Source organism: Culex pipiens, chromosome 2 (genome assembly GCF_016801865.2).
Source record: "Culex pipiens pallens isolate TS chromosome 2, TS_CPP_V2, whole genome shotgun sequence".
NCBI lineage: Eukaryota > Metazoa > Arthropoda > Insecta > Diptera > Culicidae > Culex > Culex pipiens.
This window is the reverse complement of record NC_068938.1, coordinates 180142279-180162889: the sequence shown is the minus strand read 5'-3', so window position 1 is coordinate 180162889 and position 20611 is coordinate 180142279. Positions and strand designations below refer to the sequence as shown.

The 20611-nt window shown below is 37.8% G+C and overlaps 4 protein-coding genes across 4 annotated transcripts; 1 reads left to right on the top strand and 3 right to left on the bottom strand.

Annotated features, from left to right (window-relative positions):
* Positions 1–367: 367 nt before the first annotated feature.
* LOC120420295 (uncharacterized) lies at positions 368–912 on the bottom strand. The gene has a single exon (XM_039583294.2). The coding sequence runs from the start codon at positions 874–876 to the stop codon at positions 406–408; it is 471 nt and encodes a 156-aa protein (XP_039439228.1). The 5' UTR covers positions 877–912; the 3' UTR covers positions 368–405.
* A 4605-nt stretch (positions 913–5517) lies between these two features.
* On the bottom strand, positions 5518–6092 carry LOC120420300 (uncharacterized). Its single transcript, XM_039583297.2, has one exon. It carries the CDS (start codon positions 6042–6044, stop codon positions 5565–5567), a length of 480 nt encoding a protein of 159 aa, XP_039439231.1. The 5' UTR covers positions 6045–6092; the 3' UTR covers positions 5518–5564.
* Positions 6093–11163: 5071 nt separating this feature from the next.
* On the top strand, positions 11164–11833 carry LOC120420292 (uncharacterized). Its single transcript, XM_039583290.2, has one exon. The coding sequence runs from the start codon at positions 11179–11181 to the stop codon at positions 11683–11685; it is 507 nt and encodes a 168-aa protein (XP_039439224.1). The 5' UTR covers positions 11164–11178; the 3' UTR covers positions 11686–11833.
* Positions 11834–15727: 3894 nt separating this feature from the next.
* On the bottom strand, positions 15728–16201 carry LOC120420284 (uncharacterized). Its single transcript, XM_039583283.1, has one exon. It carries the CDS (start codon positions 16199–16201, stop codon positions 15728–15730), a length of 474 nt encoding a protein of 157 aa, XP_039439217.1.
* Between the last annotated feature and the right edge of the window lie 4410 nt (positions 16202–20611).

Here is a 20611-nt window from a genome sequence, read left to right as displayed (position 1 = left end):
CAACTGCTGTGTGAGTTGGCGGAGAATTACCCATCTCTTTCTTGATTGTGTGGGTAAGTGTGGTGACAGCAATCATTTAAACGCAGTCATGGACCGAGTGATTGACTTTGCGTTGCGTTCGTTCGTTCGGATGTGCGTGTGTGTGAGCGAGAGCAGGGTATCAACTTCAGGCGGGCGTAACGAAAACGAAAGACTAGCTCATGTCAAATGTCACAAACATGTCGACATTTGACATAATATTTTATGCAAAGGGTGTTTTTTTCGGAATTGCTAGTAGCAAATCTCTATTTTTCAGCACCTGTTTATTAAATTCAGTGAAACTCGTTGGATAAATGCCTGACTCGTTCTGAAAAAATCTTCTTTTTGCAACTTGTTGCATAAACGAGAAGGTATTTACGTTTTTTTTCAGCAACTAACAGATTTAATTTCCCATTCGTAGCTAAACTCCGTACAGCCTCCATAACTCGTGACCGACGTTTTCCACTCATCGGTGTACAGACAATGGTCGAATTTCTTATTTCTGATGTAATAGTGTCCCCAGGTTCCCGAATCGTAAATTTTCCAATCAGCCCCACCATCGTTGATGACGGCTTTCTTGATCCAGGTGAACACCTTGTGGTGCTGAACAGACTCGAACAGCTCTTCGTCCAGCTTTTTGTGCTTGATCCTGTACCACTCGCCGGTTGCGTGCGTAATCACCCATGTGTGCGGGCTCGAACTGTGCTCCACGTTGCGACGGTCGGCGTCATGGCCCGACGAGGAGGCCAAATACTTGCTGACGTAACGATTTTTCAGCTGGACGCATCCCGTTGGAACGGCTGCCCAAGCCGTAGAAGTCAGGGCTAGTGCTAGAAGTAGGAATAGTGCACTCTTCATTGCTGTTAGAAATACCAGACACGACTAGAATAAAAACTCAGGGATTTTATACAGCATCTCTACTATTTCAATATTTATTGCAACACTATTGAATACAAGTAAACTGTGTCAAAGGCAGGGATGCCAGATACACAGATTTGTCTGTGTTTCACAGACTTTTGAGCTTGTGTCAGACATTTTTTGTGGTACACAGTATTTCGTTAGACTTCAAATGCTTAAAAACGCAATATGCACAGACATACACAGACTTTTGCCTTCCTCACTGAGGTAAGGCTATAATCCTGCTCTAAAAATGAACTTCGTATAAAAACGTCGTAGACCCACCTTCATGTATACATATCGACTCAGAATCGAAAACTGAACAAATGTCTGTGTGTATGTGTGTGTGTATGTGTGTGTGTATGTATGTATGTGACCAACAAACTAGCTCATGTTTCTCGGCACTGGCTGAACCGATTTGACCCGAACTTGTTGCATTCGACTTGGTTTAGGGTCCCATAGATCGAGTTTTATACAGATTGAAGTTTCGATAAGTAGTTCAAAAGTTATGTATAAAAATGTGTTTTCACATATATTTGGATCTCACTTAACTGTATGTAAACTATGTCCGGGTCCATCATCCGACCCATCGTTGATTAGGTTATCAAAAGACCTTTCCAACGAGTCCAAAACATTGAAGATCTGGCAACCCTGTCTCGAGATATGGCCCCTTAAGTGATATTGATGTACTTTTTTGAAGCCGGATCTCACTTAAATGTATGTAAACTATGTCCGGATCCACCATCCGACCTATTGTTGGTTAACTTATCAAAAGAACTTTCCAATGAGTCGAAAACATTGAAGATCTGGCAACCCTGTCTCGAGATATGGCCACTTAAGTGATATTGATGTACTTTTTGAAGCCGGACCTCACTTAAATGTATGTAAACTATGTCCGGATCCACCATCCAACCCATTGTTGGTTAGGTTATCAAAAGACCTTTCCAACGAGTCTAAAACATTGAAGATCTGGCAACCCTGTCTCGAGATATGGCCCCTTAAGTGATATTGATGTACTTTTTTGAAGCCGGATCTCACTTAAATGTATGTAAACTATGTCCGGATCCACCATCCGACCTATTGTTGGTTAACTTATCAAAAGAACTTTCCAATGAGTCGAAAACATTGAAGATCTGGCAACCCTGTCTCGAGATATGGCCACTTAAGTGATATTGATGTACTTTTTGAAGCCGGACCTCACTTAAATGTATGTAAACTATGTCCGGATCCACCATCCAACCCATTGTTGGTTAGGTTATCAAAAGACCTTTCCAACGAGTCTAAAACATTGAAGATCTGGCAACCCTGTCTCGAGATATGGCCACTTAAGTGATATTGATGTACTTTTTTGAAGCCGGATCTCACTTAAATGTATGTAAACTACGTCCGGGTCCATCATCCGACCCATCGTTGGTTAGATTATCAAAAGACCTTTCCAACGGGTCTAAAACATTGAAGATCTGGCAACCCTGTCTCGAGATATGGCCCCTTAAGTGATATTGATGTACTTTTTTGAAGCCGGATCTCACTTAAATGTATGTAAACTATGTCCGGATCCACCATCCGACCTATTGTTGGTTAACTTATCAAAAGAACTTTCCAATGAGTCGAAAACATTGAAGATCTGGCAACCCTGTCTCGAGATATGGCCACTTAAGTGATATTGATGTACTTTTTGAAGCCGGACCTCACTTAAATGTATGTAAACTATGTCCGGATCCACCATCCAACCCATTGTTGCTTAGGTTATCAAAAGACCTTTCCAACGAGTCTAAAACATTGAAGATCTGGCAACCCTGTCTCGAGATATGGCCCCTTAAGTGATATTGATGTACTTTTTTGAAGCCGGATCTCACTTAAATGTATGTAAACTATGTCCGGATCCACCATCCGACCTATTGTTGGTTAACTTATCAAAAGAACTTTCCAATGAGTCGAAAACATTGAAGATCTGGCAACCCTGTCTCGAGATATGGCCACTTAAGTGATATTGATGTACTTTTTGAAGCCGGACCTCACTTAAATGTATGTAAACTATGTCCGGATCCACCATCCAACCCATTGTTGGTTAGGTTATCAAAAGACCTTTCCAACGAGTCTAAAACATTGAAGATCTGGCAACCCTGTCTCGAGATATGGCCCCTTAAGTGATATTGATGTACTTTTTTGAAGCCGGATCTCACTTAAATGTATGTAAACTATGTCCGGATCCACCATCCGACCTATTGTTGGTTAACTTATCAAAAGAACTTTCCAATGAGTCGAAAACATTGAAGATCTGGCAACCCTGTCTCGAGATATGGCCACTTAAGTGATATTGATGTACTTTTTGAAGCCGGACCTCACTTAAATGTATGTAAACTATGTCCGGATCCACCATCCAACCCATTGTTGGTTAGGTTATCAAAAGACCTTTCCAACGAGTCTAAAACATTGAAGATCTGGCAACCCTGTCTCGAGATATGGCCACTTAAGTGATATTGATGTACTTTTTTGAAGCCGGATCTCACTTAAATGTATGTAAACTACGTCCGGGTCCATCATCCGACCCATCGTTGGTTAGATTATCAAAAGACCTTTCCAACGGGTCTAAAACATTGAAGATCTGGCAACCCTGTCTCGAGATATGGCCCCTTAAGTGATATTGATGTACTTTTTTGAAGCCGGATCTCACTTAAATGTATGTAAACTATGTCCGGATCCACCATCCGACCCATTGTTGGTTAACTTATCAAAAGAACTTTCCAATGAGTCGAAAACATTGAAGATCTGGCAACCCTGTCTCGAGATATGGCCACTTAAGTGATATTGATGTACTTTTTGAAGCCGGACCTCACTTAAATGTATGTAAACTATGTCCGGATCCACCATCCAACCCATTGTTGGTTAGGTTATCAAAAGACCTTTCCAACGAGTCTAAAACATTGAAGATCTGGCAACCCTGTCTCGAGATATGGCCCCTTAAGTGATATTGATGTACTTTTTTGAAGCCGGATCTCACTTAAATGTATGTAAACTATGTCCGGATCCACCATCCGACCTATTGTTGCTTAACTTATCAAAAGAACTTTCCAATGAGTCGAAAACATTGAAGATCTGGCAACCCTGTCTCGAGATATGGCCACTTAAGTGATATTGATGTACTTTTTGAAGCCGGACCTCACTTAAATGTATGTAAACTATGTCCGGATCCACCATCCAACCCATTGTTGGTTAGGTTATCAAAAGACCTTTCCAACGAGTCTAAAACATTGAAGATCTGGCAACCCTGTCTCGAGATATGGCCACTTAAGTGATATTGATGTACTTTTTTGAAGCCGGATCTCACTTAAATGTATGTAAACTATGTCCGGATCCACCATCCGACCTATTGTTGGTTAACTTATCAAAAGAACTTTCCAATGAGTCGAAAACATTGAAGATCTGGCAACCCTGTCTCGAGATATGGCCACTTAAGTGATATTGATGTACTTTTTTGAAGCCGGATCTCACTTAAATGTATGTAAACTACGTCCGGGTCCATCATCCGACCCATCGTTGGTTAGATTATCAAAAGACCTTTCCAAAGAGTCTAAAACATTGAAGATCTGGCAACCCTGTCTCGAGATATGGCCCCTTAAGTGATATTGATGTACTTTTTTGAAGCCGGACCTCACTTAAATGTATGTAAACTATGTCCGGATCCACCATCCGACCTATTGTTGGTTAACTTATCAAAAGAACTTTCCAATGAGTCGAAAACATTGAAGATCTGGCAACCCTGTCTCGAGATATGGCCACTTAAGTGATATTGATGTACTTTTTGAAGCCGGACCTCACTTAAATGTATGTAAACTATGTCCGGATCCACCATCCAACCCATTGTTGGTTAGGTTATCAAAAGACCTTTCCAACGAGTCTAAAACATTGAAGATCTGGCAACCCTGTCTCGAGATATGGCCCCTTAAGTGATATTGATGTACTTTTTTGAAGCCGGATCTCACTTAAATGTATGTAAACTATGTCCGGATCCACCATCCGACCTATTGTTGGTTAACTTATCAAAAGAACTTTCCAATGAGTCGAAAACATTGAAGATCTGGCAACCCTGTCTCGAGATATGGCCACTTAAGTGATATTGATGTACTTTTTGAAGCCGGACCTCACTTAAATGTATGTAAACTATGTCCGGATCCACTATCCGACCTATTGTTGGTTAGGTTATCAAAAGACCTTTCCAACGAGCGCAAAACATTGAAGATCTGGCAACCCTGTCTCGAGATATGGCCACTTAAGTGATATTGATGTACTTTTTTGAAGCCGGATCTCACTTAAATGCATGTAAACTATGTCCGGATCCACTATCCGACCTATTGTTGGTTAGGTTATCAAAAGACCTTTCCAACGAGCGCAAAACATTGAAGATCTGGCAACCCTGTCTCGAGACATGGCCACTTAAGTGATATCGATGTACTTTTTGGAAGCCGGATATAAAAAATAGATGAAACTTGTGTACAGCCATTGTTGTGAGGAAGGCTCCAACCACATAGGTGGATTAAGTTAGTTTTTTACAGACATTTTTTAAAAACCAAGTGGCATCCCTGGTCAAAGGGTTAGTTTATAAGAACAAATAGTTTGTTTCATTGAATAAGATCAACATTTTTTTCTTCTTAACACTTTACAGAACTTATTTTCCACTCGTACCTTGAGTTGTCACAATCCTTGTAGGCACAGATCCAACTATTCATTTCGTTCGTATACAAACAATGACCAAATTTAGCATTCTTTATCTGGAAAAATCCCGGATCTGTCGGCGTGATAATCCACGACGCTCCTCCATCGGTAATCCTAGTTTTTGGTTTCCACGTGAACAAATAATTCCCATTCCAATAAAACTCCGACTCGTAAAAATCTTCCCCCAACTTTGCGTGCGTTATCCTGTAGTACCTTCCCTCCCTCGTGATGATCCACGTTTCTGCGTCTCTCTCGTACTCCACGTGGCGCCGGTCGACGTCGTTGTCGGTTGAGCTGACCAGATATCTTTCCACTCTGCGATTTTCTATGGTGACACATCCCGTTGGAACGAGTTGGTGGGTCACAATTGCTAGAACCAGAACCAGCGTAAAACCAAGCAAAATTGACGTTGACATTGGAAATTGAACACTAAAATTACCTTACGTGGAACTTAGAGTACACTCGTTTAGCTTTTATATATGATTTCAAGGCTTTGAGATTTCTAAGATTGATGATTGAATTAATATTTGCCCGGATTTTCCCTCTGTTAGCCGACGGGTTTTTATTTTTTTAAACGATTGATAGACAGAAATGTAAACCAGATTATTTAATACGAGAATGAGTTAAAAGTATGAAAACTATGTTCGAAAATCTTTAATAAAAATAGCTTTGGGAAAGTATATTTTTTTTTGAACTTTAGTTCATGGATTTTTTTCTGCATGCCATCTGGAATTTGGACTGTTTATATTTTGAAAAGATAGTTTTTCTTACAGTAAGTAAAAAAAATATTTACACCCCTTGAGCACAATGCACAATTTGTGATGAAACATGTAAACAATTTAAAGTTGGACAGAAACCTAGTACTAAGTTTTGTTCAGAAACTCATGCCGAACATTTTGCTATAAAAAGCTCATAAAAAGATGATTTTTATAAAAAGTTATATAACAAATACTATTGCAGAAATAAAAAATTTATGTAATAGAGCAGTTCTCTCAGATTTCGGTTATTCGATTTTTTTTTTTTTGTATTTTTTAATCCGACTGAAACTTTTTTGGTGACTTCGGTATGCCCAAAAAGGCCATTTTGCATCATTAGTTTGTCCATATAATTTTCCATACAAATTTGGCAGCTGGCCATACAAAAATGATGTATGAAAATTAAAAAATCTGTATCTTTTGAAGGATTTTTTTCATCGATTTGGTGTCTTCGGCAAAGTTGTAGGTATGGATATGGACTACACCGAAAAAAATGATACACGTTGAAAAAAAAATGGTGATTTTTTATTTAACTTTTTGTCACTAAAACTTGATTTGCAAAAAAACACTATTTTTTTATTATGTTTTAGAGGACACAAAATGCCAACTTTTCTGAAATTTCCAGAATGGGCAAAAAATCTTTGACCGAGTTATGATTTTTTGAATTAATACTGATTTTTTCAAAAAATCGAAAAATTGGTCGCAAAAATTTTTCAACTTCATTTTTCGATGTGATTAAATTTGCATTCAAAAAGTACTTTAGTGAAATTTTGATAAAGTGCACCGTTTTCAAGTTAAATCCATATTTAAGTGACTTTTTTGCCCACCAAAATGAAGATAATGACTGCACGTATCATTATCGAGTGGCAGATTCCTGCCAGATTTGGTGAAATGCTCAATTTCGTTGAATTAAGTTTGGTAGATCCAAAATAGGTACTAGGCCCAAAATAGGTGCAAATACCCTATAATATTTCTGGGATTTTTAGCCAGATGGGCGAACCAGCAAGTAATAATGCATTGGTATCCTCAAAAATAGCAGTTTAACGCCTAAGATTAATAATTCGTCGAGATATGTATCCGAGTTGATTGGGTATTAAAACAGTTTTACAAAATTGCGCAACATGCCAAAATTTTGGTTAATTTTGGCCTATTTTTAGTCGATTTGAAGGCGCCTGAATAAAAACAGTTTTCTTAAAGTGGTTGTAACTTTGGTAAATTTCAATAGTTTTTTGTCCCAATTCATCCAGACTACCTAGTAATGCAAAAATGAAGCAAATTTGGAAAATTTTCACCGTTTTTTGTTTTTTTTTTTTTTGGTTTTAGGTTTGCAAATCGTTTGTCGTTTATATCTTTGGCAGGAAAGGGCTACCGGGAAGATTTTCAATCGCGACTTATCGGAAGCTAAGAGGGATCGGATGCAACCGGAAGTGTCCAAATCTGTTCAGCCATTTTCGAGAAATTGTAGTGACATTTTTCAAATTCAAATTCGGTTTTATTGGTGAATAATCAAGATACAATAAGTTCTTTTGAGGTACAAAACAGAGTTTTGGAGTTCCTTTCAGCTGTGTGTTACATCATAATCCATTTTGAAACAGTTATTGCTTGTAAATAAAGGTGTTACCAAGAGTAAGAAAAATTAAAAAAAAACTTACTAAACTTGCTAGGAAAAGGGGATAGAAATAGAGAAAGCTTAAAACTAGATCACAGTTTTTTATCCTTTATAGATGTGCTTAATCATTAATTCCCCGAGGGCTAGAAATTGCTCCGCCTTGTTACGGCAGCTCCGAAACCGCGTCATCATCTCCCCCGCGAGAGCAAAGAACTCCGGCAGGGTAAAGAGATCTTCCCCGGTGACTTCTTGCTGGGCCGCATTGCCGCTACCGGCCGCGACCACGCTGGCAAACGATCGCCCCCAGCCAGGAGGGATCGCTGGGTTGTCCGCTGGAACCGTACGCTGGCCAGCTGCAGGAACGGCTGCACTCGTACTTCGCTGAGGAGGGTGGGACGCTGCTGCTTTCTTCTTCCTCTTTTCCTGCTCCTCGAGGTAGGACTTGCGCGCGACGCATCCGCGGTAATTACCGGTATGGTTACCGCCGCAGTTCGCGCACTTTACGCGCGGCTTGGTTTGTTCTGTGTTTTCCCCCAAGTCCGCCTTTCGTGGCAGTGCGCACACCTCCGAGAGGTGTGACTCACCGCACTTCACGCAGCGGGGCTGGAGGTTGCAGTTCCGCGAGCCGTGGCCGAATTTCTGGCAACGGTGACATTGCGCTGCGTCCGTCGGATTTTTGGAGTAAAACCGCCAGTTTACCCAAAAACCGTCCAACGCCTTAGTCCGCCGCAGGTCTTGAATCTTGACGGTGCCGCGGTCGAAGTACAACAGGTACAGTGTGTGTGTACCTGTGACTGTTGTCTTCCGCGAGAGGACTTTTATGTCTCGCGGCGTTATTCCGGCACCCGAGAGGTGCTCCTTGAGGACGGAGGTCGGGCGGTCTTGGTACCCCTGCAAGACAATCTTTACAGCGGTCTTCTGCGCGGGGTCAACTGTGTAGAATTTGAAGTTTTTACGCTTATATTTCTCCACAACCAGGTCGAAGTTCTTTTGGTCAAATGTGAACACTTGCACTGACGCTTTACCTATTTTGAGGCAGTACACGAGGCCTTCCAGCTGCTCGTCAACATCGTCCGCCAACGTGTCCAAAACAAAAATTGGTGGTGGTCGTCGTTCCTTTGGAGTAATTACTTTTTTTGGCGTCGGCACTTTTTTCCGTGCACGACCATCGTCGTCGTCGTCGTCGGTAGTGCTACCGTCGGTGTTGTTGTAGCTGCTTTCCTCGTCACTCAGCCTCGCGAACTTGTTACTGGTGGGAATGTTGGCGGATGTTGAAGCGCCATCGGTCGACGGATTGCCGGAAGTAGCTGAACGGAGCCTAATAGGGCTGCGATCCTGGACGCGGTAATTAGCGTTTAGTAACTTGGGGTCGAATCCTTTGGCGCTCACACTCCCCGGCGCGATGGCGGTCGACGCGGCGTTGGTTTGTTTACCTTTTTGCACACGGCCGGTAGACGAACTTCGCGGGTTTTTCGAGGCCGCACTCGAACTGCCACGGCCACGGCCGGCCCTTGGCATGCTGTTGGAGCAAACTCGCGGTTAATCACGGTAAATTACGGCGAAAATTTTCGAAAAAAAACGATGGAGCACTGAGCACTTGACTGCTGCTTGCACTCGTGCGTACACGGAGGTTGAGTGACATTTTTTGGCCAATTTTCAAGTGATTTTATAAGACATTCCTCGGAGAGGAAGCCAACATTTACTTCCCCGTCCGGCGGAAGGTGTGGTGAAAAATGCCACCGGGACCGTCTGGGATCGAACCCAAGCCGACTGAGTGAGAGACTGGGTGTTTTTCTGATGTACCATTTGCAAGGTATAATTTAAAAATCAGGTATCTTTAAACCCCTTTTTGTCCGATGACTTTTGAGAATTGAGCAATTCTCTACCAAAACCGGAAATGGATTTTATTTTTATTTTTTGATTTGGCTCAAACTTTGTGGGGGCCTTCCCTATGACCAAAGAAGCCATTTTGCATCATTAGTTTGTCCATATAAATTTCCATACAAATTTGGCAGCTGTTCATACAAAAATGGTACGTAAATATTCGAAAATCTGTAACTTTTGAAGGAATTTTTTGATCAATTTGGTGTCTTGGGCAAAGTTGTAGGTATTGTTAAGAACTATTTAGAAAAAAATAGGTACACGGAAAAAAAAATTCCCGATTTTTTTATTAACTTTTTTTTTCACAAAAACTCAAATTCCCAAAATACGTATTTTTTGATTTTCGAGATTTTTTGATATGTTTTAGGGGACAAAAATCCGCAATATTTGAGCTATAGAGAAACATGGTCAAAAAATTTGCCGCCGAGTTATGATTTTTTGAAAAACTGGTGATTTTTGGAAAAAATCGAAATTTCATACATAAAATTTTTTTGACCTAATTTTTTTATGCAAAATTGAATTTGCAATCGAAAATTGCTTTACAGATTTTTTGATAAAGGGCCCCGTTTTCAAGATATAGCCACCGAAAGTTTGATTTCAGCGAAATATTTGCAGTTTTTCGATTTTTAAAAATAGTGACCATGAGTGACCATTTCTAAAAATATTTTTTTTTGAAAAGTTCAGAAAATTTGCTATAAAATTGTCTAAGAGACATCGAAGATTGGACCTCTGGTTGTTGAGATACAGCGGCTTAAAGAAAAAGGAACACGAAAATTGAAGTTTTCTAAGTCTCACCCAAACAGCCCACGATTTTCTAATGACGATATCTCAGCAATTAATGGTTCAATTTTCAATGTTAATACATGAAACATTCGTGAAATTTTCCGATCTCTTCGAAAAAAATATTTTGAAAATTTTAAATCAAGACTAACATTTCAAATGGGCATAATATTCAATGTTTGGCCCTTTTAAAATGTTAGTCCTGATTCAAAAAAGGTTTGTTTTTTTTTATTGAAACCACACCTTTTTAACCAAGAATTAATAGAAATGCGAACACAATAATGCTCAGGACATTGCACTACTCCATGCAACATAGAAAACTTTCAAATGTTTTATAACAATGTAACCCAAAGTCGATTGCAACCAAGTAACACAAAGTCGATGATTTGAGCATACAATATAAAAAAAAGATCATTAGAATAAGATACAGAACAAATATTATTAAGTAACAACTGAATAAACCACTTTGTACTTATATAAACCAAGCTCTGGCAAATTTAATCCAGTCGGGAAAACCTGTTAAAAATGAAAGCTACACTTGCAGCATTCCTAATATTCAGCGTAATTTCCGTTGCTCTGGCCCACGAATGGGCACAGCCGGGAAAGTGTGTGCAGTTCTATAGTTTAAACAACGGTAAGCGGTTAGCCGCTTTGGACTCGAAACATGACAGGGATCGGCGCTATGCCGGTACTGTTGGCGGTGCCGGCGATTATTGGATCGTTACAAAGGACGAAAGATACGCCAACCATTACAAAATCAAACACAGAGATAATGGCGAAGAACTGTTCGAGTCTGAACAGAACTACCATGGCAACTACATATTCACCTGGGTGCCGAAAACGCTGATCAACGATGGGGGTGCTTCGTGGAACATTATGCGGGCCGGCGATGGAAATTACAAGCTCAAAAATAAAAAGTTTAACAACTGCTTGTGGCAAGCCGATCGTAAAATTAGTGCCTTTGAAGCGTGTGACAGTAATGATTATTTGTGGAAAATTTTTGTCTACCCATGCTCAGCCAACAAAGGATAATGAAGAGTATGAAGGAGTTTTGTAATGCCCCGTTTCTTTTTGTAAATTTCCCGGAAATTCCCGAAATACAAACGAAATTAACATTTTCCTAACTTTTTGACACCAATGTTTTGAAATCATACAAAAAAATAATAATTAGAGCACCTTATTTGATTTTACTCATTTCAATCAACTGATCATAGTGAACTTATCAGCTTGTCTGTAAATTTTATGTCAAGGTTTAATTCAGATAATATTAATTCCTGAAGCATTCACAACTAGAAATGATGGTTGCTTGTATATTGGGCAACAAAAATTACGGTATTATGGAATGAATATTGCTTATTTTATTTTCTACAACCTATTTTAACATTTTTTTTGTTATGTCATTTGAAAATAAGATAATCACCATTTTTGTTTACCATGACAAAATTGGATGAATATAATTAAATTTTTCAAAAAGGGTTGTTCGAGAAGAATTGGTTTAAAAATATACGAGGAATAAATGTTTGAAGTTATAAATTTCAAACCTAATTTTTTTTTGTTCAATTTCAACTACTTTTACACTATGAAAATTATTTAAATGTAATTAATTTATTAGGCCATATGATTCAAACCATCCACATTGACGACCCCCGGGTCTTTTGTGATCTCTATTGCAAGTTTTGCTCGAACCTAGGAGTCCGAAGGCTTGAATGGGGAGAGCACCCAAACCTCTTTTTACTCCAAGGAACCTTCCACCCCAGTGTTTGAACTGACGACCTTTGGATTGCGAGTCCAACCGCCGCCAGCGATTCCACCGGAGTAGGCTTGGTTTGGTGTGTTGTTTGTACTTATGGCATGGAGACAACTCCTACACCTGGAATGACTTAACGGCCTAACAACCAAGGCCGGGACCGACATTTTACTTCCTCATCCGATGGAAGGTTGCAGCAGATGGGAAGAGGCAGAGGCAGAGGCCATATGATTATATAACTCATGTTTCAAGTTAAATAGCGCTAGAAATTAGAATTAGAAGGCAAATTCAATGATTATCTATTTATTCACAAGTTGAAAATATTTGTTCTGAAACAAGTAATTTGCCATGAAAAACATTATTTCTGCATGATTTTTTCTTTCATTTCATCGTTATGGTCACTGGGACAAATTTAAAAGCAATTTTATTGTTGTTGAGTATAGATTTTCACTGTCCAAACAATTTGATTTAAAAAAAACCCGATTTAATCCCACCTGGGGTGAGATAGAGCCTTCCTCACAAAAGGAAGATAACGGCAGTTGAATTTTTTTTCCAAAGAAAAAGCAAAATAAAGAATGGTCCATTCATTAATCAATTCAAAACTCAACATGATTTTTTCATAAAACTGAAAAGCGCTGGTTTTTGCCCCATTTGCCATGGCCGGGTGTAAGCTGTGCTCGCACACACGCATTTTTTTTAAATCAGAACAAATTATTTTTGAGGCAGAGAATTAGCTCACAATTTGCGATGTTCGTAATGTTTTCTGCCTATCGCTAAATTGTTCGTATTCACTGAGTGTTATTTTCACTTTTCAAAATATCAAGAATTAACGAGAAAACAAAATAATTCCGTCTTGCTCCAATGCGTTAAAGTGGTTACAAAATGACTGGCAGAAAGTGTTTCCACACCCGAGATTTTTCCGTGTTGTAAACGATGTAACGGTAAAGCCGCTTAAATGTTATTGAAAGCTTTGAAACGCCTACTGGAATTCACTAAACTGACATTTAGGCGTTTGACAAAATTGTGAGCTTTTTAAAAAAGCAAGCCAGAAAATTATGTAGTATGCATATAGGCGTTTTTGGGATTGGGAAGCATACTGCGACTGAGCGCTCGGTGAAACTTCACTATGATAAACGCAAACGTACCGAATGAACCACCTTGGCTCAAACGTTGGGTTCATTGCCGCAATCCGACACGTGGCTTGGTGCGCTGGTACGATGAACCAAAATAGGGACGTGGCGTTACATCATGCTGCCACCTGGTTTTTTTAAGCGCAAGAGTGGAAAAGTGCTGAGTCATCGTCTAAAAATAGACGGCGTCCTGTCTCACCCAGCAAAATGAAGTCGATAAAGTAGTCGGTATCGATGAGAAAAATAGCGACGCCATCCCCCTATACTAACACACAAAAACGTTCGTACCGAAGCTAGAAAACCAAACCCGCGATGTGCGTTGTCACTGGCACATGTGAAGCTTGAACGCTCACCAGAAATTCGTTCGCTCAGAGATCGATCAGAGAATGAGCAAAATAAAAAAGCAAGGCAAAAGAATAAGCATGGAGCTTCAGAACGGATAGTCGCTTGCGTCGTGTTTACGTTCACTGAAGCTTGGCATAGATAATCATGATAGGCGATGTGTGATTAAGAAGCAATCGATAGGGCAACTTGTACAAAAAGGGGGTAATCTAGTATCAAAACTCTATATGCGCCAGCATTACTCGCGTCTGCTTGTGAAGTTCAACTTGAATCGATCGTCCCTGATTTTTTGCAGATTTTTCGAATGAATATTTCTCGAGAAACGATTTGTGAACGAAGCTTGATTTGGAGTCGGAGCCAAAAACAAACCCTCCCAAGTAACATTTTTTTCCAGGAGTTCTACAAGAGCTCTTCAAGATAGCTACAGCATAGTAGTTTGGACCGCGATAGGATAAAACTCTCTTCAAGTACTCTTCCAAACTCCTGAAGAAGTTTTAAAGAAAATTTTATCCTACCGCGGTCCAAACTGCTATGCTGTAGCTATCTTGAAGAGCTCTTGTAGAACTCCTGGAAAAAAATGTTACTTGGGATACCTTTCTTTAGTAAGAAAGGCAAAAATGGAAATTTTCTAAAATCTGAACGGTAAATCCAAATGAAGTCAAATTTGTTTCAGAACCTCGATTATGGTCTAGATTATGATATGGAGAAAAAAATAGATAAAATGCCAAATGGCTCAAACTTTGGATTTTTTATTTGGCTCAAACTTTGTGGGGGCCTTCTTTATGCCCAAATGTTAAAGTAATATTGTGTCATTGGCTCACCCATACATGTCACCATACCTTTTTTGCAGCTATCCATGCAAAAATGGTACGAAAATATTCAAAAATCTGTAACTTTTGAAGGAATTTTATGACCATTTTGTTGTCTTCGGCAAAGTTCTAGGTATTAACGAGAACTGTTTGTAAAAAAAACTAGGTACACGAAATATTGGTTTTCCCTTCTTTTTTTATTTTAGAGATTTTTTATATGTTTCATGGGACCAAAACCCGCAACTTTTGAGTCACAGGTCAAAAATGTTGCCACCAAGTTATGATTTTTTGAAAAATCTGTCAAATAAATTGCAAAATTGTTTTTTTACAGATTTTTTGATTTATGGCCCCATTTTCAAGATATAGCCACCGAGTGTTTGATTCCAGCGAAATATTAACAGTTTTTCGATTTTTTACAATAGTGACAAGCAGTGTCCATTTCTGAAAATATTTTTTTCAAGAGTTCAGAAAATTTGCTTTGTCTAGGAAAGTAACAGTTACAGGAAATGTGACGTTTTTTTAAGGCTCACCCAATCAACCCTCCATTTTCTAATGTCGATATCTCAGCAACTAATGGTCCGATTTTCAATGTTAAAAAAATGAAACATTCGTGAAATTTTCCGATCTTTACGAAAACCATATTTCAAATCAAGTTTGACCTGTAAAAAGATCGTAATATTGAATGTTTAGTCCTTTTGAAATGTTAGGTTTATAAATGTCCGATTTTTATTTTATTCCTTTTTTTGATTTTTTGAATACAAATGTCAAGGGGAAGGGAATAAGATAGCCCCAGTTTGACCACTCTCATACCCATTTTAAATTAAGGTCTGGAAAATTAACCTTCCATTAGTGTCTGATTGGTTTATGATTAGGAGTCGCTATTGCTCGATGAAGTTTGCATGAGAAAATTCGCAAAAATATATGAGGAAAAACAATTTTGGCACAAAATTTCTACTCCATTATTTACATACAGAAACAAGGATAAAATTTCATTTTAACTAAATTACAAATTCATAAATAATTTATTCGACAGTTCACCGCGTCCGTCAACAATCAGCCAGACGAATTTCCCACTCAAAATCCCTTCCCTGGCACTCCGGCAGCGCTTGAACCCACCCGAACGAACCCTTGGTGTGCAAACAGTCCCGGTAGTATGCGTTTTGGAAGATAAAGTTGCCCCCTCCGGTGGGCAGAATGTCCCACAGGCCGTTAGTGATCCGTTCTCCGGGCATCCAGGTGAACACGTAACGGCCCCGCCAGGCCTGGGCCGACACGAACAGGTCCTCCAGCAGCCGCTGGTGCAGAACCCGGTAGTGGCCCTGGTCGTGGTAAATCAGCCACTGTTCGGGCACTCTGCTGTAGGTCACGTGGCGACGATCCGCGTCGTGGCTCTCCTTGTGCGAAACGACCAGGTACTTTTTGATGTTGGCATTTTTTATCTCGACACAGCCGGTGGGAACTTGGGCGCTTACAATTGCTGGAACTAGCAGAAGAAGGAGGTAAAGAAAGCTTGTTTCCATTGTGGCTCGAGTAGGTTTACTAGAAAAATAAAATTGCTCATGAAATTCGATTTTGTTCACCTTTTATGTTGTTTTTCTCAATTATCGCAAAACGAAAATATTATTAGGGTTGAACAAAAACACAACAAGAAAAACTAGCGTAAGTCCAACATTCAGGGATTCAAATAACCTATGATTGTTTTTTTTAATTTTATAAATATTTAGATTCCATTTTTATCCAAATATTTATTTGTTCTATTTTAAAACAGTTAACATACTCCAATATGCTTAAAATATTTAATATCTAATATCCTTGAAAACTTGAAAACATATAAATGTTAAGTATTACTACTCAAAATGCTTCAAATATTTATATACAGATTTTTAAGCGAAGATGGTGGTACACGCCCGAAATGTCAAAATCGCAAAATGGTTCCAACATTTAAAAAAAGTGTGGCTGTAATGCCGTGGCACATATTTTCTAAATGTTGGTAACACAGCTTGATTTTGACATTTCGGGCGTGCACCATTCGTAACGCCATCTTCGCTTAAAAATCTGGATACTTAGGTGTTAAAAATTCTATAATTACTTGAAATACTTAAAATACTTAAAATACTTAAAATACTTAAAATACTTAAAATACTTAAAATACTTAAAATACTTAAAATACTTAAAATACTTAAAATACTTAAAATACTTAAAATACTTAAAATACTTAAAATACTTAAAATACTTAAAATACTCAAAATACTTAAAATACTTATAACACTTAAAATACTTAAAATACTTAAAATACTTAAAATACTTAAAAAACTTAAAATACTTAATTTAAAATACTTAAAATACTTAAAATACTTAAAAAACTTAAAATACTTGTTAACGCACATAAGAGCGTCTGTTGCTTGGGTCGTGGCATAATCGGATCTGGACAGAACTGAAACTCGCGGGTTAACTAGTGCACAGTAATTTGTAATCAAAACTTTATTGCTCTTGGTTTCTGTCGGTTTATTGAACTGTACTGGACGGTAATTAAACAAGAAAACTGTAACTTTCTACATCTTGAGCTGTATTTCAGAACAGGACGGTTCTGTTCTGTCTGATCTGTTCTGTACTGTGTCTCGCGGAGCAATGTCCACTTCTCGAGAAGGTTCTTGTGACCAAAGCTGGTAGTTCTAGCGGGAAATTCTATAACAATACCAAGAACTCATTTGGAGATGCTTAGAATTATTCTGTAGTACTAGATCTAACTGAACTGATACAAATCTACAATCTGAACCTTTTGCATGTGCAAACAATACTTAAAATATTTAAAATACTTAAAAAACTTTAAATACTTAAAATACTTAAAATACTTAAAATACTTAAAATACTTTAAATACTTAAAATACTTAAAATACTTAAAATACTAAAAATACTTAAAGTACTTAAAATACTTAAAATACTTAAAATACTTAACATACTTAACAAACTTGAAATACTTAAAATACTGAAAAAATACTTAAAATACCTAACATACTTGAAATACTTAAAATACTTGAAATACATAAATACTGAAAATACTTATAATTCTTAAAGTACTTAAAATACTTAAAATACTTAAAATACTTGAAATACATAAAATATTTAAAATATTTAAAATACTTAAAATACTTTAAAAACTTAAAATACTTAAAACACTTAAAATACTTAAAATATTGAAAATACTTAAAATACGTTAAGTACTTAAAATACTTTAAATATTTAAAACATTTTAAATAATATAAATACTTTAATACTTAAAACGATTTAAATACTTGAATGTATGAAATCCTTAAAAAAATAAATATGTGCATTCAAGAAATCATTCAAATAATTTAAATATTTGAATTAAAAAAAATCAAATAATTTAAATACTTTAATACTTATAATACCAATTGTTCTTACAATAATTTCAATACATTTCAAAATTTAAAAATACTTCAAATAATTACAATTATTCGAATAATAATTCTGTAAAAGGCAAACTTATAGGAAATTGGACGAGTTTTTCGGTGAAAAAAATGTTGAGACTGAAAAATCAATTCTCACATATAGAAATTGCTGAAAAACAACAATAAATTACCAAATTATTTATATTTTTTGTCAGCCGAGCTACTGTGGCCGTGTGGTTACGAGTTTGGCCTTGTAAGCGAAAGGTGATAGGTTCGATTCCTGTCTGGTTCGGCAAAGTCTGAGAATACTGACCGGTAGGGGATGGCTTTCTACTAGCGGCGTGCTGCATTTCCAATCCAGAGGTCGTGAGTTCGATTCTCGTACCGGGATGATGAATTAAATATTTTTATGCAATCCACTATTGTATCTTCACCGAATTGGATTAAGGTAAATTGTCTATATGAAGGCATGTATGTAAAATTGTCTGAAGAATCAGTTCCCGCTCTTGGTTTTTGATCATTTTGACACTAGAGCACATCAAAAACAGCTTCATTAAATTTTTTGTTTCGAAAAGTTACTACATCGTGCATTTTTTAAGGCTCTATGAGGCTTTTACCACAAAAACATATTATCGAAAAAAAAATCTTTTAAATTTGACTTTTAAACCTACAAAAATAATAAAACCCCATAGAAGTGCCGTGTTTTTTTTTAATTTAAATTACCTACAAGTTACTGACGCCCTTCTTAAGTGCAACTGGATCCATATGCACAACAAAATTCATTGATGTCAGAAAGGATCGGTTGAAAAAGTACATGAAATTCATCTGTTTTGGGCTGAAACTGCAATACTACAGTCCAGACTCGATTATCCGAAGTTCCTAAAAAAAAAATCACTTTCGATAATCGAACCATGAAAAAAACGTTGTCTTGTTTTGAATCAATGAGTTCAAATGCTCGGAAGTGATTTGGAGATTATGAATTCAAGATGGCGACCAAAATGGCGGTAATAAATTGTAGAGAAAATACAGGTTACAAATCTCAAATTTTTAAGATAAAACTTAGAAATTAGATGAACAAAAAAAACATTTACGACGTCGATTTTTTTTTTTACTGTGAACAGACACGGACCACTGCGACACTTGCGAATCTATTGTAGTATGATCTGTTCTCAGGTTTTCTGTTTTGCTGCTATACACAGCCTGCCGAACGATCGTCTTCCGTAGCGCTATTGTTTGAGCGAGACAGTTTTTGACGAATTATTCGAGCAGTTGCCCCCTCTCATTCCCCAAACCAATCACTCAATGCCATGCCACACGAGCACGAGAGACCGATCCGAAGACGTGGAGATGAGCGAGATTGAGGGGAAATCTCGTTTATTTTTGACCCATCTAGAGATCGTTACCGACTTTGACTTTTCTTTTTTCAGTATTTCGGCTGTAACTCAAAAATTACATTGAAAAGGTACATATGTTATTACAGATTCGGAAAGTACATTAAATTTCCTATAAGAAACAATGTTGAAACATAATTTTAAGCGAATATTCTATTTTTGAGAGGGGAATATGTAGCGTGACGTTGCAACGCGTGACTTTTTCTCAATCCTGGCCCAATTCATGTTTCGCCATTAACTCTGCTCTGTTAAACGGCAAATTTGGAGTTCTTCTTCCATTTTTAGTGTAAAATTGGCCAACAAATCGAATGCAATCATTAGTTTTTCGAAAAAATTAAACCTCGATTTTTGAAGACCGCTTACATTTCGTGACGTTGCAACGCTCTGTTTTTGAAAACAGGGTTTTTCGTTGCGTTGCAACGTCACGAAATTATAGTTTCAAAATAAATCATAGTTTTTGTTAGGCTGAACAACTGTACGTTAAGATTTGATTATGAGACATTGATAAACAGTACAAGGACATGTGAATTGATTGGCCTGCCCATGTTAGACCCCCCCCCCCCCTCCCTATTCTGCTTTCACAGTTGCAGTACGATTTACGAAGTTTTCCAAAGGGTTTTCAAAATATTTTTTTTGTATTATTCCATTATCACGAAGGAAACCCCCCCCCTCTCCCGTCCTCTATCCATGTAACGGGACGTCCATGCATTACGTAACGGTGTAATATGAAGGGGGAAGGGGGAGGGAGGAGAGTTCGAGGATTTATACAAAAAAAGTGTATCGGAAATGTATTTTCAGGGGGTGGAGGGGGTCTAAAAATATAAATGTTTTGTTACGTAATGCAAGAACGCTCCCTTAATATTTTAATGGTTTTGGGCAACTTAAAAAAACACGTGGAAGTTTTAGAAGGGAGGTGAGGAGCTTCAAGTTTTCAGGAGGGCTTATTTTGAATTTATAAATAAAGTGCCCATATCGTCCCTAAGGGGTGATCTGCAAACAACGTAACTTATTTTGTTGACTTTTGTGCTTTTTAAATTAAATTTGAGGAAATAATATAACTGTTTAACTGCGCAACATAACATTTTTAATTGTGAACAACAAAACGTTGCATACAACTTATTTTATTATG

Bases quoted from the DNA above. Each gene is read 5' to 3' on its own strand.
- LOC120420295 (XM_039583294.2), bottom strand. From the start codon at position 876: ATGAAGAGTGCACTATTCCTACTTCTAGCACTAGCCCTGACTTCTACG.
- LOC120420300 (XM_039583297.2), bottom strand. From the start codon at position 6,044: ATGTCAACGTCAATTTTGCTTGGTTTTACGCTGGTTCTGGTTCTAGCA.
- LOC120420292 (XM_039583290.2), top strand. From the start codon at position 11,179: ATGAAAGCTACACTTGCAGCATTCCTAATATTCAGCGTAATTTCCGTT.
- LOC120420284 (XM_039583283.1), bottom strand. From the start codon at position 16,201: ATGGAAACAAGCTTTCTTTACCTCCTTCTTCTGCTAGTTCCAGCAATT.